The sequence below is a fragment of the Salmo salar genome, chromosome ssa20 (genome assembly GCF_905237065.1).
Source record: "Salmo salar chromosome ssa20, Ssal_v3.1, whole genome shotgun sequence".
Lineage (NCBI taxonomy): Eukaryota > Metazoa > Chordata > Actinopteri > Salmoniformes > Salmonidae > Salmo > Salmo salar.
The window spans coordinates 7,234,083-7,261,306 of record NC_059461.1 but is presented as its reverse complement, the minus strand read 5'-3'; the positions used below and the strand labels follow the sequence as shown (position 1 = coordinate 7,261,306).

Genomic DNA, 27,224 nt, shown 5'->3' with positions numbered 1-27,224 from the left:
GGTAATAGAGGAGCTGAGGCGAGGAAACGTGCTTGTATGAAATGAGACCCCTCCATTCCCACTCACCAGGCAAATTACGTTTACAGGAGTGGAATCACAAAATGAATTTGCAAAGCGATAAAAACTAAATTTAGCTAGTTGTGCAAGACATTTTATAGATACAATAATAAGTAGCTAAAACGCTAAGTAATGTATCGTTTTGAAATATGTGCATGCTTTTTTCCTTAGAGAAAAAAGCTGTGGTGGATTTTTTTTTAAACTTCCGTGCTAGATGCCATAAGGATAATCTTGATCATCAGGTAATAGAGGTGGTGAACAGGCTCCTCTGTTCATCTACTAACGAATTGATACTCGCCTCGAGCACTCGACCACTTATCGTTTCCGGGTCATGGAGGAGAAGACGGAGGAGTTGAGGATTGACTTTTTCCAATTGAGAATCTCCCCTTGCCTTACAGAGATGAAGGGTTGACGCCTTCTCAGTCCTCTCCTCTGCTGCAGTCTGGGGAAATGGGTTCTCTGCTGCAGTCCTCTGGTACCAACTACTATTTCCAACTACAACATTACTCAAAAACACTGTTAGACATCTCAATTTGCACAAAATAGCACCCCCCCAAAAAAAAATATGTAACTACAAGAAACAGCCTCCTCTCAGTAGATTCCTTTCAGCAGGGGTGTCAAACTCATCCCACAGAGGGCTGAGTGTCTGTGGGTTTTTAGCTTTTCCTTTCAATTAAGACCTAGACAACCAGGTGAGGGGGATGGGGGGGGGGCTCCTGAAAGGATTAAGCTGATTCTGTAGGAATACCATGTCATTTTTTGGCTAGAATGTGCAGGAATCTTTTAAATTCCTGCAGGATAAAGCCAATTAAGCAGGAGTCCTATCAAATATTCCCTGCAGAATTTAATAAATCATACTGGAGAATTGTTGCTTTTGTTTAGTAACTGTGTAGGTGATCTTTGAGACTTTTTTGTAAGGGTAGATAAGGTTAGTTTATCTGTAGAGGCAGTAGCGTCACCTGCTGTCTAATGATGATGGGTGGATCGTGGTCTGAGACGGGAGGAGAAAAGGTACATGGCTTTAGGAGGAGTCTGTGTGTATGCATTTCTTTACATTTTCCAGTTTTCCATGCCCTGCTACCCCAATTCCCAGTAGAGTGATATGGTGACATGGATTATCAACATTTAGCATTTTTTGTTTGCAAAACCATATTCAAAGTGAAAACAATTAGGTATAAATACACACATACCTACAAAGAGAGAACAATTGGTTTAAAACACTAGTTTATTTCATACAAATCAACAAACAGCAAATTAAAAAAAAAAGCTTAGTATTTCAAGAATCTGATAACCAACAAAGCTTCATGTTCATTAAAGCATTATACTCACAGAAAGCAAACATCACATCCCATTACTTACAGGAGAAAACAATAGGCCTATTTCCTGCATTCTACGTAATATTGCACACCAATTCATACAGACCTGCACAGCCGAGAGGCATACATACTACAGTTTAAAGTGCTAGCTTGAACCATTTGATTGAGAGTCTGCAGAATATTTGGTTTAACTTACTACTGAAAGCCATATGATTCCCTTTTCTAAAATTAGCAGTGATATGTCGCTAAAATATGCGCACTATATAGTAAACCTCTACCATACATCGACCGTGAAAGACACAGCTGCTGTGGCCACCAGTGACTTGACCCAAGATAAGCAAATTAACACAAACACCTAAGAGACATTCAGTTTGTTCTGTATATAATAATGCATTCTGTGATGAATAAACAAACCTGAACCTGTTAATTAAGTGTATAGACTTTTTAAAGGTGTTTCAGTCATTCCAAAAGGAACAGGTAGAGAGGTGTTGTGCCCTAAAAGGAATGGTAGAGAATTACTCGAAATGATGCGCACCAATTCTAAGTAAAAGTAATAGGAATTACGTTTAAAACTACAGATTATGTTACTCAACATGACCTTATAGGATTCAGATAAGCAACAACAAAATAACACCACAAATTCTAGGAAACGCTACACTCAAATGGACCTAAACACATCAAACACAGAAAGGGGGATGTGTATGTTCAGTTTTAAATTGCTCACTTCACCAATTCAGTCAGACATGATTACATCTAGTTCCAATTACAATTTTCCACCAATTGCCCAAATTTCTCAAGTTTCTATTAAGCCTTGAGAAACTTCACAGCAGATACAAACTCTGAGAATAAATTGCAGATCTAGATTTTATTTGACAGAAAATGTCACACTAGATATGTACATGGAGGTTAAAATGAAGAGAAAAAAAATGTTAATTCCAGTTTATTATTGGATATGAACAATCTTAAAGGCTGATATTACGGTATAATAAAATTGTAATGTATTTATGGAAGCTGCAAAGGAAAATTAAGTCCTGTTCCGAGGAGGAAGGTATAGTTTTAAAAGGATTTCCAGGGCCGATAGGAGGTAGGTAGCATAAGGCCCACAGGCCACAAACCTGAGAAAACACACCGATTACCCTTACCCTCAACAAAACACAAACATGACTGGATCTACAGATAGTCCTATCCAGAAACCCATATAGGAAAGCCAGAGCTGACCAGGGGTGTATTCAGTAGGGTGAAACGTTCACAACGAGATAAAAGTAATGTATAGAGTCAAAATGACACCCTTTTCTAGAGGACAGGGAATTTGGTCGATTTGCATAATATTATTTTCTATCTAAATGTTCTGAAACGCTGCACCCTCTTGATTCTCAAGAGCCAAATCAACAACTTGTGTAACAACTGGCTGTAAGTTCTGTAGACTTTTCTAATATGAAGTAGTCAAAAAAGGAACTACATCGTAGCAGAGAGTTCCGTGGAAGTATGTGTAGTAAGAACCTGTCAGGTTTCCTAGGTTTCACATTCTTGGTGCTAAAAGGAAAACATTCACTGCTGTTGAACAAATGCATCCGAGACAGCCGTGTCAGAGTTCAATTAATTAATGTCAACATTTTGTGATTAACAACTAAAATCGGTGCGAGCGCAATTTTAACTTGAGATCGGCCTGTGTCAACTCACAATTCCAAAAGTTGACACCATGATTTTTACATGGGAAGTTTGAATTCCACCCTGCATGTGAATGCCTAGTGTTACAATTCAGATAAATGTGCTCTGCTTTGAAGTAGTGAGTAGGTTGTGAGAGAATATGTGAAAGGTGTGGTAGTCTTAAATAAACACCTGTGAGAATGTGTCCAAATTCGAATGCGGTCTACCCAACTGGTGTTGACCGTGAGTCTTGTCAAAGGACATTGATTAGTATACGTTTTGTCTCCGTTTTTGGTAGGGATGTTTCTGAACCGAGGGGATCCTTGTGACTTAGATACACTCTCTCACCTTTGTAACTGATGACTAACCTTGCTGTTTTGCACAGTTATTATTAGACAAATTACAGCATTTGCTAGATGACCTATTTATCATGAAAGGCACAGGAGTGGGACTAGCTGCAAGGCTCTTCGGGTTTCTCTTGGCTACATTTTACTGGACTTAGTAGTACAATATAAATAGCTGTTCATTAAAACAAAGAAATGGCATGATGATGTACATACACACACACACAAATCACTACAAAAATATACCTGACTGAAAGCAGAGAGAGAGAAACATGAGCTCAAAGGCAAGTGTTAGGAGTGCGAGAGAGACTTTGGTGTGTGGCAGGCCCAACATCTCACATATACGACAGTCGCTTTGCTGTGATGAACTCCTCTAGATGGACCTTGCCACTACCCATGAGGCCAAACGCGGGATACATTGTACCGGTGCAGTCCACCTGCCGCTCGTAAAGGCATCTCATGGTGTTTGCATCGTAGAAGTAGACACGGCCCGCCTCGTAGTCCAGGTACACGCCAATGCGCTGGGGCATGGGCAGCACCCGGTTGCCGTGGTCATTGCCGGCGGTGGCGGAGGAGATAGATGCTTTGGGGATTAACACTTTGCCCATGCCAACGGTGAGCAGGGTGAAGGGCTGGGACAGGTCGTAGCACGTGTCCTCGCTGCCACTGTCGTGCCCACTGTCGTGGTCATACCTGGAGTTGGAAGAGATAAGAGAAAGCAGCCTACATTTGCAACACATTCAATTATACTCTGACGCACCATCATTATCTGGAAGCCTATTAAAATATACATAATAGTAAACCCACAAAGTAGGGAATAACAGATATTTTTATGAATTGTTGAGAAACTAAGGCCTGGTCCGTGAGTTAGCCCTTAACAGGTTAATGTTTCTTACATCACAGGCTTTTTTGTGACTCAGGCCTGATCCTTAGTGAGTAATAGAGTAAGACTGAGGAAGTGGGGTTTACCTGGGGCTACTAGAGTCCCGGGGGTTGTGGATCCACTCCAGCAGCTTGGAATCAGAGGCCACGCCCACCTTGACCAGGTAGGAGTGGGGCTCCACACGGAAGGTCCAGTAGTGTCTGCCCTGAGAGATGCCCGTGTCACCGATGATGTAGTCCAGGCCCATGTAGCTGCCTGTCTGCACGCGCTCAGCAGCCAGCAGGAAGGCCATGCCGGCCACACTCTCCACCGAGTCACGCAGCTTACTCAACGTCAGCCGCTCCGAGCTGAAGCCGCACTTGTCATTGAACAGGAAGCCAAATACTACAGGAGAGAGAGCAATGATACAAAAGGAACAGCATCAGCCGCACATAGGATTTCACATCATCTTTGGATGCCAGGGAAAGGGTGGACTTTCATAGTGTCACATGAGGGCGCCATTATAAAGATGTTCAAGTAATGAAACAAACTTAAGGAATTTAACACATTTCCAAAACGATACATTTTCAGATGTGAAGATGTACAAAACAATGCTTGGTTTCTTATTTCTCAAATAAGGTCTATACAAATTATTTTCTAGGCCACATCTGCTGCTGAACATATAAATATTCCAAAAGTAGTTACAACGCCAAAGGCAATAACTACTATACACTTAAGTAAAATAATTATGCCTGTGCATTGAACCATTGCATTTTGTCTCCAAGGTATGATTTCATTCGTATTTATTCATGACGATCCCGTAAAAACAAGGGCAAAAATACTAGCCGTTTACCTCTTTGGCCTTTGTTGTGTGAACGGCACAAACTTAATTGAATGGAGTCATCCTAAAGATAAGCTTAATTAAAAAGGATAAGAAAAGGACACATGTATGGTCATACAGCAATGATTCAAGTCTACGCCTACACTGACTGTTGTTGTGATAGGAGGCGTGTTGAAGCTACTGTAATGTCTGTTTGAGGCCAGCGTTGACCCAGAATTCCATCTCATTACTAACGCACTGTGCACCCCACTGCTACATGTGCCCAGAGTCCGGGCAAAGGAATGTGGGCTCCCAGTCCCATCACTGGACTTCCATCTACAGTGGGCCCAGCCTCAGTTTACGGCAAACTAATGAGCCAGGGGAGGATAAACACTCAATGAAATCCTAATGGATCAGCCATTGTCTATATGCATGGGGGCTTCAGACGGAAGGACGGGGGAGGACTCTGTCCAATTCAGTAGACTGTTGAGGAATTAAAGTGATATCAACCCCTAGAGTGCTCTACAGATGGCATGTGATAGCTATTCAGAGTGCTTAGAACCATCGGAGTCAGAAACAGAGGCTTTGATGAACTGTTACTCTGGACCTCAGCTGCATCTCAACTCTGCCCAGTCGGTCTGAAGAAGAAAATAACTATGATTTCAAAAAGGAAAGTGTTTCTGCGATTCAACAAAGGAGATGGGTCGCAGAAATTATAAATGAATGACCGACCCACCGTAGCTTCCTATCCACACAGTTCACTTTGAACAGTCGAGCATCTGTCAATTTGTAATCTTCCGTGGATCCGACTGCTAAATACTGACAGACTCGGGAGGGGAAAAAAAATAAAGCTTAACTTCAGCCCCGAAGCCCAACACAGGCGGGATACCAACGTAAGACTGAAAATAAGACGTATTTCTTTGTAATTAGGATAATTAGCATCCAACTTTCAGGGCTGCGTTCACAGCCTAGTAGAGATGATTGCAATAGAGGCCAGTACAGAATACTAGTTTTTCCCAGTTCCTACATTTGAAAAATGGAATTGAAGCATTGTTAAATTATTGCAGAGAATTTATTCCAGTAGAGCTTGAAATTATTAGTCTGTCACTGTTTTGGTTAAGGGCCCAGGGCCACCTCTCTCTTCATCAGTGCCAACCATACACATATGGCATCATCATAATCAGTGTTTGGTGTGTGTGTATGACATCAGTGCCTGGCGCCTACCTGGAGCAGGTGGTGTGTGGAAGGTGACTTCTGGGCTGTAGGGGCTGTAGAGGGAGTTGCGGCAGCTGCGTACCCTGAACGAGTAGAGGCTGTTGGCCTCCAGGTCGCACACCACTGTGCTGGGGCCGTACACCGGGACTGTGGAGCACCAGTGGCTGCTGCCCTCCTCCTCGTCCTTCTCAACACCCAGCTTCCTGTACTCCAGGACCTGGTAGTCTGTGGCCAGGGTGTCCTCAGCCAACTGCCAGCACACCAGGCCTTCGTTGTAGACGCGACTGCGGGACAGATCGATGATGGGAGGGTCAGGGACTGGAGAGGGAGGGGAGGAGAAAAGGTCAATGGCAGAGGGAGGGGTCAGTTTAAAGTGTAATTTGTCTGCAGCCAATTCATATGTTTTTCTCTAATCGACAAACTAACAAAAGTAGGCAAACCTTAGACAAGTAAGACTTGTTAGAGCCAGAACGTCCCATACAAACTAATGCTAGAAATGATTTTAAATGGTATTGGTTATTCAGGAAATATAGAAAAATAAACCCCAAAATGATAAGAACCCTAAACTTGATTCAACACATTGGTTTACATAGTCGCATACGTTCATTTAAGGGCATGGAGTCGACCAGAGACGAGACTGAACTCATAGACAGACAGTACAGAATATAGACAGACAATGGATAGGACGAATAAGAGAAGCTCTTAAAAAGGTTTCATTTATGCACAGACATTGCCAGGAAAAGCACTTTGCAGAACCCTCTCTCGCTCTCTCCCCCTCGCTCACTGCGGATAGAGCTTCCCGTCAAACAGTAGCAGCCGGATCCAGCTAGGGTCCCATAGAATCGGATCAGGGCTGAGGAGGGTGCCGCAGATGGAACTGGGCAGCCTGCAAACCCAGCCGGCACCCGGCCCGAGAGCGCAGCTATTCTCAGAGAAACAGACTATTTTTCAGGCTACAGCCGGGACGGAGAGACAGACTAAACAGAGACGTCAACTTCCTTCTTGCTGGCCGTGAGTTCAGACCATACTGCAGTCTCTGGAGGGGCTGGATTAGGAAGGGAGAAAGCACACAACACGATGTCTTTATGGTTCAACTAGTGGGACACATTCAAATATGGAGCCAGTGTGAGCGTAGAAGACTCCAGAATGGCATTATAATGACATCTTGATGAGCAGGGTTGAAATTACACATCGACTCTTGGGGGGATATTTGTGGGAGGTGTCCTTGGTTGTCACTGTCCCATCCTCAGATCCCCACCCTACAGGCACTGTGAACCATGGTGATGAGGACTGCCAGACATTTGTTAAATAGGAGACAGTTTTGCATCCTCTGCTCTTTTCATGTCTACCGTCAATTCAATTACAGCTGGGCATCAATTCTTAGAGCTTCCTCCTCTCAGACAAGAGTGCATCATTACCCTCCTGTCCCTCCCCTGCCATTTAGATTAACCACATCAATCAATGGCCTTCCTTTCAAGGGCTTTCAAGCAGCTTTCCCCGCAAGAGAGGGAAAATGGATTACTTGGACGCATTTCTAATATGTAAGCAACGTACAGTTGTTTCATATGACCCTTTCATGACCCACTATGGCGCGACAGAGCAGAGCCCTTTATTGTCAGTAATACTTCTAGCAGGAGGGAGAATGGCTGGAGCTCATTCTAAGGACATAGCCACAGGTAGATGACAGTCTATGAATACCCTTCTGCTTACTTCCTGGGTTACACTCCCCCTACTTAATATGCGCATATCAAATCAGTTCCTTTTCATGACAGACAATTATATCCAGCCCGCCTCACAGTGCCCTTTCTCTTTAAATCGGGGCAAAGGGACATGAGAGTCTATGCAAAGCAGTGGACCAGAAAAAGCCCTGCAATGCTCTCAGTGCCAAAATCCCTGCGTGTATATCAGGAATGTAACCGGCTTATTCAATTAAAGGGCTTCTGGTGGCCGGCATCTAAACAGAGAGCAGAGCTCAGGAGGAGGTGTAAGTGACCAACAGGTTGAGGTGACTTAGTGTGGGACAGATGAGGATTGTGTCAACAAATTGAGTTTTAGGATTTCATTACGATGTATGTATACATTGTTACATACGTAATACTGGGGGTGGGGGGTGGGAGTCTTACCTCCACCAAAACAAAGCTCCTTCAGCAGGGTCTCCTCTCTGGAAGTGTCCAGCACAAACTCATCAAAGGAGGGGTCGGCCACGGGGTGGAATGTCCTCAGAGACTCGGTGGATTTCGCGATCCTGGGAGTGAAAGGACACAAAATAGCAGAGTTATTCACTTTGTAGTGAACACTACACGCTACCAAGAAGCCATTCCATCAGAGCAGAATGGAAATCATCTCCTGGGCAAGATAAACGAGTGTGGGAAACGTGTGAATTAATGTAACAGCGTTCCTAAAAGTAAAAGCGTGAATAAAGTCCTCTAGCTGCTTTGACTAATGGAGATCAATAAGCAGGATTAGAGCTAGAGCGGGACATGGGGAAAGTAAACAAGGCTTTGTCATTCCAATTTCTCACTTGGAAAAGGTACCTGGCCAGCCACACCAATGGCTGACCAGATCTCTGGCACACTCACATAAGCTGATTGAATTCTCCAGCACTAAAATAACAGGGGCCAAATCCCCATTAGAAACCTAGAGGTCCAGAGTTGCCACAGGGAAATGACCATGGCAATAGTCACTATGATCAAATAGGCCTGTAATAAAGAGGTTGAAAATGGGCCCTTTGTTTATTAAGAATGGAGGCCAATCGAATTACTGCCCTTTTATAAACAATGGTATTATATCACCATTAGACAATAGCCTTTACCCACAACTGATGACGGGAACCTTTGGGTGGCAGTCTCTACTGTATACTATCCATAACAGAGGGCAATGTGGGACTGGCAGTCAGGGCTGGAAAGAGGCTGACCTGGTGTGCAGCTGCTTGGCAGTCTGAACAAAGCAGGACTGGTCCGTCTCCTTGAGGACCTCCTGGGCATAACCCACCAGGCCGCTGTTCTCCAACATGCCCTGGTACTCGTCCACCTGGCCCCGAAGCTGGTCCAGACGCCCCGTCCTCGACTGCTCGATGGAGCGCAGCATCTCAAACTTCCTCTCCTGGAGGATCTCGAGCAGTCGCTCAAAGTGCTCGTTGGTCCGACGCTCCGCCAACTGGCCGTTCTCCTGTAGAAGTAAGAGAAATGTAGCATGACAATTAATTGAAACCTACAACTGCATAGAAGTAGCCTATGGACCAGTGTTTGTGCAATCATGCCACATCATGCCTCCTTGTCATGCCGAAGAGTTTTACATGACAAGGAGTTGGAATGATAGCCCAAACAGATCTGGGACAAGGCTAGCATAGACGTACTATTACAACAAATGAAAACAAGACAGGGACAAAATACATAATACAGTACAGATGAGCAAACGCTTCTGCAGTGGAATTCATGTGAATTAGTAGATGTTCCTTTGTTTATGCCTTTATATCCATTTGAATAAGTGACCTTCCTTCTCAGGGCAGACAGAATGTCCCTTTGTTAGTGAACATAACAGACATCTAAACAGACAACACAGGACTAGTTTAACTCTGTCAACACAGTTACTTGCCTCGGTTTCATTGATCAACACCTCCAGGTGGGAAATCTGAGTCTTCACTTGGTCCTCTTTGCTGATTAAGTAATGGATAGCCTTTGATAGCTTCTCCTGTTGGTATAATAACAACAAAGAACATTAGCAGAAATGCTCAATAGATAGAACATAAGATACAAATGATTGCATTAAATATAGATGAGTCTGGCCCAGTGCCCGTGTCCACAGGCCTTTTAGATTACAGAGGACACGGAGTCCTCTGTCCCTCTGCTTTCAGTGGCTGATTGACCTCCGTCTAGGCGGGGTAGATGAGGTTCGCTTGTTGTTGATGACCACACGTCGATTACACTGCTCACAAAGGAAAACTGATAATGTGGACGCGTGCCACTTAGTACAGGTAACTGATCAATATTTCATTAGGGGGCTGAGAAACAACAGCGTCACTGGCCAGTTGGGTAAACATCAACTTCCAAACTATAACACTCTTTTTTTCCTGGGGTGTATTCATTAGTTCACACCGTAGCAAAACATTTTGCAACAGAAAACGTTTTGCAATGAAAAACACATTTATTTTTTGGGACAAATTCAGGTAGTTCACTCCCCGTTTGCTTCCTGGTAAATAAATCAGATTAAGTTCTGGTCAGGTCAAGTGAATGGTTGGAGACATCGTTATCGTCATAAAGTACCTTGAGGATCTTGTAGGCGCTGCTCATGGTTGTGACTTTGTGGTTGGCATGGGAGCCTCCCAGCTTGCACAGGTGACAGACTGGACGCCGGCACACCTCGCAGTACATGTTGACCTTCTCCATCTCATGCTCCGGACACATCAGCACCTGGATGGCCATGAGCACACATTGGATTAGTGGTCATTTAAAAAAAGAATAAAAAAATAAATAAATTGTTAAAAAAATAAAAATACTAAAAAATTTTGCTAACTCGTCACACCACATATACAAAATGGCACAAAGGGTTAGCCCAAAAGTTTGTCAATACTGAATGACATTCTCTCTCCTTTCAATCATCTTTCTATTTATTAGCACTGAACAGGTATCTCCCACAACCAGCAAGTTTCACTGGATTGCAGAAGCACAAAGAAAAGCAGAGATAACACTTATTGTCAGTCGAAATTAAACCAACATCTCTGAAGGCAGCATCATTAACGCAATCAACTTGTCAATGATTGTCCACCATCAATGACATGAGCTGATCCCTGCAATCTAAAACCAACAGCGGAGCAGCATGGTCGAGATCAACAACACAATGACCCCCCCCCGAGGTGGTAAATTGTGTCTACCTTGGGCCTAAAGTTCATGGTGGGCCCCACATATTCATGCTGGGCTTTAGGGGTGCCCCAGGGGTGGTGGAACTTGAAGCACTCGTTGCAGTAGCTGGCCTTGCAATCCATGCAGCTCTTGGTAGCCTCCTGCTGGGGAGGCTTGCACATGTTGCACATGATCGCAACAGCAGCGCGGGCCGCCTGCCGGTAGCGCTCCACGATGCTCTCCAGGGTGAAGTTCCGGAAGAGCATGCTCACACCCCGCTCGCCCAGGTCCACGTCGTGTTGGCAACCCGGGCATGGGAAAGCGGTGATGCGGGGGGTCACAGAGCCACGCCTCCATCCTGGTGAGGAGATAGAGCCTGATACGACAGACAGAACAGCCATTAGAGTGCTAATCACATCAAACTTAGGATAGGCCTGCACAGACAAGCACACACACACACGCACACACACACAGTGTCCTACAGAAACAAACACGGGTCCTTCTCAGACAGCTCACACTACATGGTCTCTCACACAACATGGATGGATAACACAAGAGATAGGAAGAGCGTGTTTACAGTGACCTGGACACCAACAGATTCACGTAACATTAATTACAAATCAGGTGCAAAGTAAAAAGGTGGGAAACCCACTAACAGAACCAAAATATAAACTCAAATCAACTTAAGGTTAAGAGAGACTAATATCGATTTCCAGCAAAATGGCTACCTGCAGAGGAAATTCATTTTTTAAATGATTTGTCCAGTTCAATATATCCTAACACTCTCTCACAAACACACATGATGGATGCAAGCAGCAGAACATTGTGCATTGAATGTACAAAGAAAAATGGCAAGCAAAAAAAAAAAGATGTTTGTTGAATGTCAGCACACAGACATGCGGTGGGCACAAAGAAAGCGTGTGTGACAAACATGTCTGTCGATGTGTGTGACGGCATGTAGCGATGGGAGACTGAGGGTGCTGATGGAGTAGTGAGTGAGCAGGCTTGGCGTTTTGGACGGTCTTGGGATGGAAGTTGATAAGGTGGGGGCCAAATCCTGGCCTGAAGCGGATGGGAGAGGTCAGGGATTAAAAGGACAGTGTACTTAGGCTAGGTGGGTGTGCGGTCGGGGAGGGAGGGTGTTGCAGCAGCGCGTGTCTGCAGCAAGGTGTACGGTAGCAGGCTGAGGCACGTTGCCTGCTGCTGCAGTGGAAAGAGCTCAGGGCAGACACTGACAAGTCATCGCAAGGCCATTCTGGCAGGGCAAAGGGGTACGTTTCCTACAGAACCACATCATTAACAACATGATTTGAGTCATCACAATGCGACACAGCCCAATCGCCATAACCAGGACTGCATTACAAAAGGGATGCAGGTGATCTTGCCAGGAGTATGTGAATAAACCAAATACCGTACAAGGTAAGAACATACATTTAAAGAGTGGAGTTAATCTTCCCTACACGTTTTTTAACTCCTTTATCTTTTTACTTGAAAAATATACTGTCAAGATGAATGGCTTTTAGACTGAAAGCCTTAGGGTGCTTTTAAAGACTTGACCTCTATGAAACAGGGACAACTGTTTTGTATCCTGACTTAAATAATTCTGGTGCCATTTTAAAGAAGTTGTTCAGATGCATAATTATCATGGCATACCATTTTTAAAACATCTACTGAGCACTTCAACGCAAAATAAATAAATATTAACATCTGCCAAAGCATTGTGCTCTAGGGTCTTCTCCCATCAAATGATAAGAACATTGTAGAGATTGCTCATGGTGCAGAAGCCAAACACATGCGTGTCTAAAGCATTTTCTATAACTGAACCGTGGAGCAAAAAAAGTTGGAGCAAGCCTGGAGCAAGCCTGTCAGTGAGACTGTAGGTTGAGGCAGTATAGTCTAGACAATCTTGCTATGTCTAAACAAAATATAATATTTTGTAACATAGAAATAGGTCCCCTGCCTCTTCTGAAAGTACATTTTTTATTTCTTTATTATTTAACTAGGCAACTCAGTTAAGAACAAATTCTTATTTGCAATGATGGCCTAGGAACAGTGGGTTAACTGCCTTGTTCAGGGGCAGAACGACAGATTTTTACTGACCCAACGCTCTAACCACTAGGCTACATGCCGCCCCAACAAGGTACTTGTCCACAAGGTACTGTATATTTCTGAGGCTACAGGGAGGGGAGACCCCTCTTCATTTGCCCAGGCATTAAGAAATTCCACTTTAAACCCAACTCCTAGGTAACTTCCTGAGCCATTTCGCTTTCCTCTACTCTCCACTCTCTGACTCACATCCCGCCCAGAGCTGTAGCTCACACACTCATTCTCCAACCTACTTTGTAAGACATGCACGTGTTGAAAGCGGAGCACAAAAGCCTGAAAGCACCAGGCTCCAAAAATTGAACAAAACACCAAATGCAGACATAAATTGGTGGGACACACTATACATTTGCGACTTTGCTCAGTAGACTTTAAAAAAAGCGAGAATGCCATGTCTACCAAATCGGCTACATAAAGGTAACAGGGGCCGACTGTCAGTTGTGTGGTTACATACAGCAGAGTAACAGTTAAGTTGGGGTTCACAGGGGATCTAGTAACACTGTACTCACTACTACAGCTATTCAAAAAATGGAACCCGCATCTACCTTTCCTCCCAAACGACCTTCTCTGCAGTGTGGCTGCAAGCAATGGACAAAGAAGTGAAGTGAGACCAACAATTAACATATACAGTATGTTAACAGAAGTGGAGTTAAAACTGATGCACATCCAATTACAGACAAGTGCTAACACACAATAACATGGTGCTTAAAAGAAATTACGTTCTTAAAAAGGTTTTGGTGAAAACATATGTGAATCCACAGATTTCAAAACATATATATGCACAGCACCAGTCAAAAGTTTGGACACACCTACTCATTCAAGTCTTTCTTTTTACCATTTTCTACATGGTAGTATAATAGTGAAGGCAGCACAACTATGAAATAACACATATGGAATCATGTAGTAACCAAAAAAAGTGGTAAACAAATCAAAATATTTTTTTGATTCTCTCAAAGTAGCCACCCTTTGCCTTGCCAGCTTTGCACACTCTTGGCATTCTTTCAACCAGCTTCTCCTGGAATGCTTTTCCAACAGTCTTGAAGGAGTTCCCACATATGCTGAGCAATTGTTGGCTGCTTTTCCTTCACTCTGCGGTTCTAAACCATCTCAATTGGGTTGAGATCCAGTGACTGTGGAGGCCAGGTCATCTGATGCAGCACTCCATCACTCTCCTTCTTGGTCAAATAGCCCTTACACAGCCTGGAGGTGTGTTGGGTCATTGTCCTGTTGAAAAACAAATGATATCCCATCTGGTTTGCGCTGGGACTGGCGTATTGCTGCAGAATGCTGTGATAACCGGCATGGCTAAGTGTACCTTGAATTCTAAATAAATCAGACAGTGTCACAAGCAAAGCACCCCCATACCTCCATGCTTCACGGTGGGAACCACGCATGCGGAGATCATCCGTTCACCTACTCTGCGTCTCACAAAGACACGGCAGTTGGAACCAAAAATCTCAAATTTGGCCTCATCAGACCAAAGGACAGATTTCCACTGGTCTAATGTCCATTGCTCATGTTTCTTGGCCCAAGCAAGTCTCTTCTTATTGGTGTCCTTCAGTCATGGTTTCTTTGCAGTAATTCAATCATGAAGACCTGATTCATGCAGTCTCCTTTGAACAGTTGATGTTGAGATGTGTCTGTTACTTGGACTCTGAAGCATTTATTTGGGCTGCAATTTCTGAGGCTGATGAGCTTATCCTCTGCAGCGGAGGTAACGCTGGGGCTTCCTTTCCTGTGGTGGTCCTCATGAGAGCCAGTTTCATCATAGTGCTTAATGGTTTTTGCTAGGGATGCACCGATATTACATTTTTGTCCGATACTTTCCTTGCCCCCCCAAAAAAACGATATCAATATTTCAGCAGCCTTTTAAGCATTCTAGTACAGTTAAATAGTTCACACACACACGGACGCAGTGGTCTAAGGCACTGCATCTTAGTGCAAGAGGCGTCACTACAGTCCCTGGTTCGAATCCAGGATGTAATCACATCCGGCCGTGACTGGGAGTCCCATAGGGCAGCGCACAATTGGCCCAGTGTCGTCCGGGTTTGGCTGGGGTAGACCGTTATTGTAAATAAGAATAAGTTCTTAACTGACTTGCCTAGTTAAATAAAAAGGTTACACATACACACCTGACCAAAAAGTTATTTTGTTGGCATGTACAAATGCCCCCATTACCAGTAAAACATAATCAAAACGTATTTCTTTCACCTACTTCCTGTGCTGTTTTGTTGTTCATTTGTTCAGTCATTTCATTCTCAACCAGGATTTCTTCATGCATGTCAAGCAGTGAAGTTTCAGCTCTGTCTGTCCGTGGCCTCTCTTCCTCGGTGTGCACTGTCACTGTGTGCATTTCCATCTTGTCCAGCTGTGTATGTAACATTCCACGTAAACCCCGTTTGTCTGCGTCGAAGTAGCGGTCCTTGTACCTAGCATCAAGCATGGTGGCGACACAGTAAAGAGGCTCAGAGAGAATGCCACCGTAGTGCTTGTTCAAAGTCTCGAGTACTTTTGTAAGTTTTAACCCCACGGTCTGTCGGCAGTTTTGTTGAGCAGCCGTTTCAATGCCATGACAAAGTGTATCATGTCTGCTGCAGACGCAGTTGACCTTATTTTTCCGAGTCAGTTGTTCGAATGGAGCTAGGAGTGTTCCTGTTTCAAACATGTTCTCAAATGCCATTGAAATGGCAGCATCGGTATGAGAACCAGCACATTTTTGAGCATGCAATACAGCTTTCCTTAGTACGAAATCCTTGTCGACCCACTGTGCTGTCAGACTCATAATGGTTATAGGGCTGACATTGCTGGTCCAAATGTCAGGTCATGAAACTCATGGATGTGAGTTTCAAAAATACTGTGTAACTTCAGTAGGGCAACATCTGAAATATCGTGTGTACCGGGGCTCGATCAGTCGGCAAAAACCAACATCATCCACGACAGAGCACAGTTGATTGTCAAGGGCAATGAATTCAATTATCTTGGCGTTAACGGATTTCGCTTATGAGTTGTCTCGCTGAAATTCTCTCACTCTTTCAAATGACTGCTCGACTTGAACACGTTTAGTATTTTTCTGCTTTTGTTCTGTGTAGTGCTGTATTTTTCGTGGCGTCACCATGTCATCTACTTACGTTATATAGGTATGCACGTCAGCTTTGACATCGGTTTTGCACAGGCGTTAAACTAGACATCGGGCCGATGCTGGCATTTTTAGCTAATATCGGCCGATTCCGATATGCTCACCAATATATCGTGCGTCCCTAGTTTTTGCGACTGCACTTGAAGAAACTTTCAAAGTGCTTGAAATTTTCAGAATTGTCTGACCTTCATGTCTTAAAGTAATGATGGACTGTTGTTTCTCTTTGCTTATTTGGGCGGTTCTTGCCATAATATGGACTTGGTCTTTTAACAAATAGGGCCATCTTCTGTATACCAACGCTACCATGTCACAACACAACTGATTGGTTCAAACGCATTAAGAAGGAAAGAAATTCCACAAATTTACTTTTAACAAGGCACACCTGTTAATTGAAATTCTTTCCAGTGGACTTCCTCATGAAGCTGGATGAGAGAATGCCATGAGTGTGCAAAGCTGTCATCAAGGCAAAGGGTGGCTACTTTGAAGAATCACAAATATAAAATAAATTTTGATTTGTTTAACACTTTTTTGCTTACTACATGATTCCATATGTGTTATTTCATAGTTTTGAGGTCTTCACTATTATTCTACCTTGTAGAAAATAGTAAAAATAAAGAAAAACACTTGAATTAGTAGGTGTGTCCAAACTTGACTGCTACTGTATAATGAGTTTAACATTCTAAAAACAACAAAAAGGGGTCTAGTCCGAATCCTAATAAAACAAGGTGAAGAAAACATTGAGGAGTTTCCACAAAACCTGTTAGCTTTTACAGCACTTGACTGATAAATATAGCCCTGAGCTCAGTTAATTTAATCCCTCATTCATTCCTCCCAGGCAGGTTTCGTCACCATGATCACCACTGGTCTGACATCCATTCAGCAGAGGTGAAACCTTTAGTGAAATGCTGTCAGAGATTTAAGACTTTTACTGAAAAGTATGTAAACAATGTCTTTTAAGATTTCATCAATGTACTTATAAGAAAATAGTTTACTAAATCCGCTGCAAAAGTACCATGGTTACTAACGCCAAGGGGATTTAAATGAAGTACATGATTCTTAAGATGACTAAGGATATATTATTTTATTACCAGCTCTAACTCTTTTTCTAAACAACATTGAATGTTTCCACTGTGTTAATACATGCGGACCTGGACATGAAGAATGGTCACATTCAGGTTCGGGCAAATGTGAATTGGTTGGAGTTTTTTTTGGAGTGGCCAGGGACTAGCTCATGATTAAGTAAAAGACTGCCTTGTCTCACTCCATGCTGTTTGCGCCTTGGATTTAGACATTGACCTCTCAGCTTCCCTTAGCTTCCCCCAAAATAAAGAATGTGACAACCTCCCCCTCCCACCAACAAGTTATTTCATAAGCGTTTTAAATGCTTTAGTGGGATAGTCGTGCTTTGTTCCGACATGTGTACATAAATCAAGCCTGTCATCCTATCAAGGTGGTGTAAATGATAGGCATTCCGTGTTAAGAAATTGCTTGGCATTACAAAATATCCACAATACATCTATCATTTAACGTTTTTGGGAAGTGCATGCTTTAAGGGCATGGAACTAGACAGAACAAAAGTGATGAATTGAATAAGCTTGTCGAGTTTCTATACTCTGTTCAAGAAACTTAAGACCCATCTCAAAACTTAATGAGATTAAAGGAAATAGTATGAACAGCCAACATTATGATTTTAAACAGGGTGGCGTCAGTGGTGTCGCCTTTCATTCTACAACACAGAGAATAACTAGGAAAATACAGATGAAACTGCGTATGGCATGTCCATAAAACTTTACTGCAAATTGCATGTAATGTTGCCACATTTACATCACTTGTCACAATTTAGGCTTGATGATGAATGGCCAAACCCAAACGCACCTGATCTTGCAAGCCTATCCAGCCTCTCCATGCTTGGCGAGGGCACTCTGGATCGGGGCCCTGGGCTCCCAGGGAGGGAACACTCTGAGCCTGCATCGAAAGAATCCTCATGGTTCAATAGCAGCAGCTCTCGGACACACTTGTGACAAACGCTGTGCTGACAGGGCAAGATGAGGGGGTGTGTAAACAGCTCCTTGCAGATCGGACAAATGAGTTCACGCTCAATGTTCTTGATAGGGACCTGGTGTGGACACAAACATTAATATTAGGTCTACAGTAAACGTATCCCCAGGCTAATTGCTACCGCGTACCAGTTCAACAGAGATGGATCCGGCTGGTGGACGAGACTAGCAACAGCAGCAATTTCCAAACTCGGTCCTGGGGACCCCAAAGGGTGCACAGTTTGGTTTGATGAGGAGTTGATTTTTTTGAGTCCGCTGTGTATTGCTTAGGAAAAATCCAAAAGGTGCACCCCGTTGGGTCCCCAAGACCAAGTTTGGGAAACGCTGGTCAACATACATAGGCTTATGTAAACGCTTTTTAAACATTTCATTTGAAAGAGGCCAGTTTTGATACTGAGACTAGGCATACATTTACAAATGTTATGTGTAAGCTCTACCCTGGTAGCACTAGCGGTTCTGGGGGGGGCAGTGTATTGAGTCAAGGAGGGCAAAGGCCTTGAGTCTAGATGAATTTGCTGATCTTTTTGCAAAATAAACACAAAAACCGGAGAATACAGTTGATGTGACCTGATACTGAATATGTAATGCAAATAAAAATTATAATGGAAATGCAAATAAATTGTTGAATGATTATGAACATGGTATTTTGCCTGCTAATGCAGTGAAGAAAACGATATGACAACAATAACGTCTAATGTAACTGGCCCCCAGTTGGGCCTTGGGAGCATGTTTAGAAATTCTTTTAAAATTGGAGTTATTGTTTTTTTTATAAAAATGTGGACGTTAGTTGTATATTTTTGGTGAAAATCACTATAATAAATGTGCTGTAGCTGACACCCTGGCCTGATATTGGCTACACTATCAAGCTACTTCCCTCACTTTACTGCGGCAAGCCGGCTTGCAGCGCAAACTCTCCTCCATTGAGCAGTAGACTGTATCACAGTGACATCCAGATGGTTACTGGTACCAAATACCAATATTACAAGTGATTTATTGTGTAGGCTGTTATCCTACTCTAAATAAAAATCAAGTGGGATGAGCAAAACATGTTAATATAGATATATAACTCAGCAAAAAAATAAACGTCCTCTCACTGTCAAATGCGTTTATTTTCAGCAAACTTAACATGCGTAAATATTTGTGTGAACATAACAAGATTCAACAACTGAGACATGAACTGAACAAGTTCCACAGACATGTGACTAACAGAAATGGAATAATGTGTCCCTGAACAAAGGGGGGGGGGTCAAAATCAAAAGTAACAGTCAGTATCTGGTGCATTAAGCTGCATTAAGTACTGCAGTGCATCTCCTCCTCATGGACTGCACCAGATTTGCCAGTTCTTGCTGTGAGATGTTACCCCACTCTTCCACCAAGGCACCTGCAAGTTCCCAGACATTTCTGGTGGGAATGGTCCTAGCCCTCACCCTCCGATCCAACAGGTCCCAGACGTGGTCAATGGGATTGAGATCCGGGCTCCTCGCTGGCCATGGCAGAACACTGGCATTCCTGTCTTGCAGGAAATCACGCACAGAATGAGAAGTATGGCTGGTAGCATTGTCATTTGGAGGGTCATGTCAGGATGAGCCTGCAGGAAGGGTACCACATGAGGGAGGAGGATGTCTTCCCTGTAACGCACAGCATTGAGATTGTCTGCAATGACAACAAGCTCAGTCCAATGATGCTGTGACACACCGCCCCAGACCATGACAGACCCTCCACCTCCAAATCGATCCCGCTCCAGAGTACAGGCCTCGGTGTAACGCTCATTCCTTCGACGATAAATGTGAATCCAACCATCACTCCTGGTGAGACAAAACTGCAACTCGTCAGTGAAGAGCACTTTTTGCTAGTCCTGTCTGGTCCAGCAACAGTGGGTTTGTGCCCATAGGCAACGTTTTTGCCGGTGATATCTAGTGAGGACCTGCCTTACAACAGGCCTACAAGCCCTCAGTCCAGCCTCTCTCAGCCTATTGCGGACAGTCTGAGCACTGATGAAGGGATTGTGCGTTCCTAGTGTAACTCGGGCTGCTGTTGTTGCCATCCTGTACCTGTCCCGCAGGTGTGATATTCGGATGTACCGATCCTGTGCAGGTGTTGTTACACGTGGTCGGCCACTGCGAGGACGATCAGCTGTCCGTCCTGTCTACCTGTAGCGCTGTCTTAGGCGTCTCACAGTACGGACATTGCAATGTATTGCCATGGCCACATCTGCAGTCCTCATGCCTCATTGAAGCATGCCTAAGGCACGTTCACGCAGATGAGCAGGGACCCTGGGAATCTTTCTTTTGGTGTTTTTCAGAGTCAGTAGAAAGACCTCTTTAGTGTCCTAAGTTTTCATAACTGTGACCTTAATTGCCTACCGTCTGTAAGCTGTTCGTGTCTTAACGACTGTTCCACAGGTCCATGTTCATTAGTTGTTTATGGTTCATTGAACAAGCATGGGAAACAGTGTTTAAATCCTTTACAATGAAGATATGTTTAATTATTTGTATTTTTATGAATTATCTTTGAAAGACAAGGTCCTGAAAAAGGGACGTTTCTTTTTTAGCTGAGACATAGATATATATATTGTAATGCTCTACTTGTCAGTGTTCCAAACGGGACATTATTTACCTAATAATGGTATTTTGTTTTTTACCTGAAACACTCAAACACCAGTTACAATTCATAGATAGCGGTGCACTGGAATGACATTCAGTTGAAGTGTCATGACATTCACTCATGGGATGGGCGGCCAAAAATAAACTACCTGAAAGCCACAACCCCAAAGAACCACAAATATGATCACAGAGGGATACAGTGCCTTTGGAAAGTATTCAGACCCTTTGACTTCTTCCACATTTCATTAACAGCCTTTTTCTAAAATGGATTCAATTGTTTCCCCCCCCCCCCTCAATCTACACACAATACCCCATAATGACAAAGCAAAAACAGGTTTTTAGAATTTTTTGCAAATGTATTAAAAATAAAAACTTTAATATTTACATAAGTATTCAGCCGCTTTAGTCAGTACTTTCTTGAAGCACCTTTGGCAGCGTTTACAGCCTCAAGCCATTTTGTGTATGACAAGCTTGGCACACCTGTATTTGGGGAATTTCTGTCAGGTTGGATGGGGAGCGTCGCTGCACAGCTATTTTCAGGTCTCTCCAGAGATGTTCGATCAGGTTCATGTCCGCTCAAGGACATTCAGAGACTTGTCACGAAACCACTCCTGCATTGTCTTGGCTGTGTGTTTAGGGTCGTTGTCCTGTTGTCCTGCTCTCATCCTTCTAGACCCATCTGCTGCCTTTGATACTGTGAACCATCAGATCCTCCTCTCCGAGTTGGGCATCTCCAGCGCGGCTCACTCTTGGATTGCGTCCTACCTGACAGGTCGCTCCTACCAGGTGGCGTGGCGAGAATCCGTCTCCGCACCACGTGCTCTCACCACTGGTGTCCCCCAGGGCTCAGTTCTAAGCCCTCTCCTATTCTCGCTATACACCAAGTCACTTGGCTCTGTCATATCCTCACATGGTCTCTATCATTGCTACGCAGACGACACACAATTCATCTTCTCCATTCCCCCTTCTGATAACCAGGTGGCGAATTGCATCTCTGCATGTCTGGCAGACATATCAGTGTGGATGACGGATCACCACCTCAAGCTGAACCTCGGCAAGATGGAGCTGCTCTTCCTCCCGGGGAAGGACTGCCCGTTCCATGATCTCGCCATCACGGTTGACAACTCCATTGTGTCCTCCTCCCAGAGTGCTAAGAGCCTTGGCGTGACCCTGGACAACACCCTGTAGTTCTCCGCTAACATCAAGGCGGTGACCCGATCCTGTAGGTTCATGCTCTACAACATTCCTGCCTCACACAGGAAGCGGCGCAGGTCCTAATCCAGGCACTTGCCATCTCCCGTCTGGATTACTGCAACTCGCTGTTGGCGGGGCTCCTTACCTGTGCCATTAAACCCCTACAACTCATCCAGAACGCCGCAGCCCGTCTGGTGTTCAACCTTCCCAAGTTCTCTCATGTCACCCCGCTCCTCCGCACACTCCACTGGCTTCCAGTTGAAGCTCGCATCTGCTACAAGACCATGGTGCTTGCCTACGGAGCTGTGAGGGCAACGGCACCTCCGTACCTTCAGGCTCTGATCAGTCCCTACACCCAAAGAAGGGCACTGCGTTCATCCAGCTCTGGCCTGCTCACCTCCCTACCTCTGCGGAAGCACAGTTCCCGCTCAGCCCAGTCAAAACTGTTTGCTGCTCTGGCACCCCAATGGTGGAACAAGCTCCCTCACGACGCCAGGACAGCGGAGTCAATCACCACCTTCTGGAGACACCTGAAACCCCACCTCTTTAAGGAATACCTGGGATAGGATAAAGTAATCCTTCTAACCCTCCCCCCCAGAAAAAGATATTGATGTACTATTGTAAAGTGGTTGTTCCACTGGATATCATAAGGTAAAGGCACCAATTTGTAAGTCGCTCTGGATAAGAGCGTCTGCTAAATGACATAAATGTAAAGTGTAAATGGAAGGTGAACTGTCACCCCAGTCTGAGGTCCTGAGCACTCTGGAGCAGGTTTTCATCAAGCATCTCTCTGTACTTTGCTTCGTTCATCTTTCCCTTGATTCTGACTAGTCGCACAGTCTCTGCCGCTGAAAAACATCCCTACGGCAAGATGCTGCCACCACCATGCTTCCGTCTGGCCACTCTACCATAAAGGCTTGATTGGTGGAGTGTTCCTTCTAGAAGGTTCTCCCATCTCCACAGAGTAACTCTGGAGCTCTTTCAGAGTGACCATTGGGTTCTTGGTCACCTCCCTGACCATGGCCCTTCTCCCCCATTTTGCTCAGTTTGGCCAGCTCTAGGAAGAGTCTTGGTGGTTCCAAACGTCTTCCATTTAAGAATGATGGAGGCCACTGTGTTCTTGGAACCCTTCCCCAGATGTGTGTGCCGACACAATCCTGTCTATGCACTCTATGGACAATTCCTTCGACCTCACGGCTTGGTTTTTGTTCTGACATGCACTGTCCAACTGTGGGACCTTATATAGACAGGTGTGTGCCTTTCCAAATCATGTCCAATCAATGGAATTTACCACAGGTGGACTCCAATCAAGTTGTAGAAACATCTCAAGGATGCTCAATGGAAACAGGATGCACCTGAGATCAATTTCGAGTCTTATGTAAATAAGGTATTTTTGTTTTTAATTATTTTTCGGCAAAAATATTTCTAAAAACCTCTTTTCACTTTGTCATTATGGGGTATTGTGTGTAGATTGATAAGAACAAAAATATGAATGCAATTTTAGAATAAGGCTGTAACACAACAAAATGTGGAAAAGGGGAAGGGGGTCAAATACATTCCCAGTGCACTGTATGTCACTGTGCTTCTATGGCTATATGTACAATGTCACTGCCTACTTCATTTAACATGACAGCCCATAATCAAGTGCCTTTATCACAGTCAACACCTATATTTTAGCTTAAAACAAAGAAACATTCTCAGCCTCATGGCAAACTAGCTTGCTGGGAAGGGCTCATCAGGATGACTGACTGAACCGAATCCATTCGTCTCCACTCAACTCTTAGCTGCGCGACATACTTCATCAATGTATGCACCGGCGTGTTGGTATAGCCTCTCCCTCAAAAATAGGTAGCATAGAAACTTCCATTGCCTTATTTTACAGTTAATTATTACTGTAAAATTAGCCTATATAATTTCGACCACGCCATTTGAAATGTGAAAGGCAATGATGAATCATTAACCTTCCACGAGGATGTTGCATATCATTTTGTATTATTAAGACTAGTCACTTACCGGCAAAATTGAGTTACGTCGCGAGACTGCAGACATGATGAATGAATATAAATTTTTAGCGTCGTTTAGCTTGTTAAAACTTCTCCAACGTATGTTGAAGATGCCGACTTCAGCAATCACGTTGTCGAGTCGACAATGAATTAAACACCGTGAATAGACGCTATGGATGGGATCGAGTGTCGTGAATCAGCAACAGTCTGAAAGGCTGCTGCATTTCAAGCAATGACGGACAGCAAAACTGTGTGGGGCGGGGTAGAGACACTGAAATCACCATAGTAACAATGCGGCAGCCCTGAGTATTCAAAAGACTGGGAGGGCAATAGGATCAGGTTTCACTGGACCAAAACTCGAGGTTTGCAGTGAGAGACGTTATATTGTTGCACCTACCACAATTGTTACTGTTAGGCCTATTATTTGTATACCGAACAAAAATATGAACGCAACATGCAACCGTTTCAAAGATTTTTCTGAGTTACAGTTCATATACAGGAAATCAGTCAATTGAAATAATTTCATCGGCCCTTATCTATGGATTTCACATGACTGGGGATACAGATATGCATCTGTTGATCACAGATACCTTAAAAAAGGTAGGAGCGTGGATCAGAAAACCAGTCAGTGTCTGGTGTGACCACTATTTGCCAACTTTGCATAGAGTTGATCAGGATGTTGGTTGTGGCCTGTGGGATGTTGTCCCACTCCTCTTCAATGACTATGCGAAGTTGCTGGATATTTGCTGGAACTGTAACACGCTGTCATATGTAAATCCAGAGCATTCTAAACATGCTCAATGGGTGACATGTCTGGTGAGTTTCCATGAATTGTGTAAAGATCCTTGCGACATGGGGCCATGCATGATCATGTTGAAACATGAGGTGATGGTGGAGGATGAATGGCACGACAATGGGCATCAAGATCTCATTACAGTATCTCTGTGCGTTCAAATTTAACATAGATAAAATGCAATTGTGTTCATTGTCAGTAGCTTATGCCTGCCCACTCTGTTCAAAACAGCAAACAGCTTGTCCACACGACACCATACACGTGGTCTGTGGTCGTGAGGCCAGTTGGACATACTGACATACCAAATTCTCTAAAACAACGTTGGAGATGGCTTATGGTAGAGAAATAAACATTCAGTTCTTTGGCAACATCTCTGGTGGACATTGCCAATTGCACGCTTCCTCAAAACGTGAGACATCTGTGTAGATCATGCATTCAGTAATAGCACTATTATTTTTAGATAATTAATATGGCACTTCATGGACTATGAGTGTCTTGAACAGTAGCCCTAAGCTAATTTGTGTAAATTGCCTAAAGCTTACCCTACCAGTTTAGCAGTGAAACATGTTTGCACAACATGTTTGCACATGGATGGTGCATCCAAATAAAGTTCTCCCCAAATGCAAATATTACATGGGTAGGAGTAGGCTGTTTACATAAATTATAGTCATTAATAATGTATGTTCATAGGCCTGGTCTATTCCCCTACTCATCTTGTTCAAAAGCCTACAATAATTCTAATGACTGCAATTTAGCATGCTTTTGCATTCTATTCTTTATGCAACCCCTTGGTATCCTGCAAAGCATAATTAATATATTTAAATTCAATATCTTCATTTATGAGTTACATAATCTTACTATAAGAGATCAGGGCATTTAAAGGGGATACACTAAAATATAGGATTTAATGGAGATTACATGGAGAGAAAAAACACCTTTGTGAATCTTGCACCCCACATGAACTGCTCAAGTCACACTTTCAGATAGCATAGATACCATTTTTATTTTACAGCAGCCCATATTTCATACACGTGTTATCTTTGTCCCCGATCCCGATCCCGGCACAAAACCTTGAGCATCCTTCCTCTCCACCTAGATTACACACCTTGATCTAGCTGACACCATACTGAAGATGTCCGCGTGGCTTCAATAGGCTACAGATGTTTCATTTCCATAAATCATATCTGACGTTCACTTACCTCTCCGGCTGTTATTCGCTGGACTATCTGCTCGACCAAACCCGGTAACATATCCTGATTTTCTTCGGTATCCGCAGTATCCGACATAATGATTTATAATGTCGAGAAAATGCAGGGATTATAATTAACAAAATGGGTCAATAACAAATAAATAGCCTAACAAATACTGTAAAAATCGATTGGCTTCCCAAAGAGAGAACGTAACATTCGGAGAAATATGGTTGCATCTTCATTCTCAGTACATCGAGCAGCCTAAGTAGCATACAATTCATTCCCCAGCTGCTTGAGGAGAACATTTTGCAAGATTTATCAAGAGAAATAATCTTTGACGCGTAACCCCGCCCTCACTGTACATCTCAGACGTGCGTTTAACCGCGCAGTTAGACATCAGCAGGATCACCGGCGATGTCTTCAAATGAGCCCTTTGTATTTCACCCAACAAATTAATAAGACTGGCTATTTTGAAATTACAGATAATAATCTCATGATGTTTGGGAATATAATGGATTTTACTGAGATAAAAAGAAGGAATTAAATTGGAGTCACCTGATTACGCATTCAACAGTGCCTTCATGTATGCATGATAGGCCTATAAAGAGTTGTTTAGCCTACATGTTAGTTCATTACAATCTGAAAGCACATAGGCCATGCCTTTTTGCCTAATGGTTTACGCGTTCTTTTGTTCAATTTGTTTAACAATTTTAGCAACAATAGTCTTTAGAGGCTAAAGCCTATTGTGGTCTTCCCAGCATCTCCCTTCAAATAAATGATCTCATGCTGTAACGAAAACCACAATTTAAGACAAGCGTTTTATGATAAACCTGTTAATTATATTGAATAGGTCGGCGATTTATGATAAACCTGTTAATTATATTGAATGGTTCAGCGATTGAGAGGATTAAATTGGGCATAATTGCTGCAATGCCACTTGTTCCACGCAACGCGACGGCGTCACCAGATGGCCGCTTCAGGCGGATGGTTAAAAAAAAACACAAAAACAAGCGGAGATCTTTGAAAGCCCATGTCATGTCTTACAA

At 43.5% G+C, this 27,224-nt stretch overlaps 1 protein-coding gene and 1 long non-coding RNA gene across 6 annotated transcripts in view; one reads left to right on the top strand and one right to left on the bottom strand.

The window, feature by feature from the left end:
• The window catches only part of LOC106580176 (uncharacterized), a 50,554-nt gene that overhangs the window by 10,715 nt on the left and 12,615 nt on the right, over window positions 1–27,224 (top strand). The window lies entirely within an intron of this gene.
• Window positions 1,265–26,497, bottom strand: LOC106580173 (E3 ubiquitin-protein ligase TRIM36). 4 transcript variants are annotated; one of them, XM_014160944.2, is made up of 11 exons: window positions 26,188–26,497; window positions 18,214–18,454; window positions 13,748–13,780; window positions 11,132–11,475; window positions 10,524–10,670; window positions 9,856–9,951; window positions 9,176–9,429; window positions 8,385–8,506; window positions 6,271–6,579; window positions 4,334–4,631; window positions 1,265–4,057 (listed from the first exon to the last, which is right to left on the bottom strand). In XM_014160944.2, the coding sequence occupies exons 1-11, from the start codon at window positions 26,272–26,274 to the stop codon at window positions 3,700–3,702; spliced, it is 2,289 nt and encodes a 762-aa protein (XP_014016419.2). In that variant the 5' UTR covers window positions 26,275–26,497; the 3' UTR covers window positions 1,265–3,699. The 4 variants fall into 4 exon arrangements, with proteins under 4 accessions (XP_014016419.2, XP_014016421.2, XP_014016420.2 ...); XM_014160946.2 differs by lacking the exon at window positions 26,188–26,497 and adding an exon at window positions 24,206–24,627; XM_014160945.2 differs by lacking the exon at window positions 13,748–13,780 and having other exon boundaries at window positions 26,188–26,495.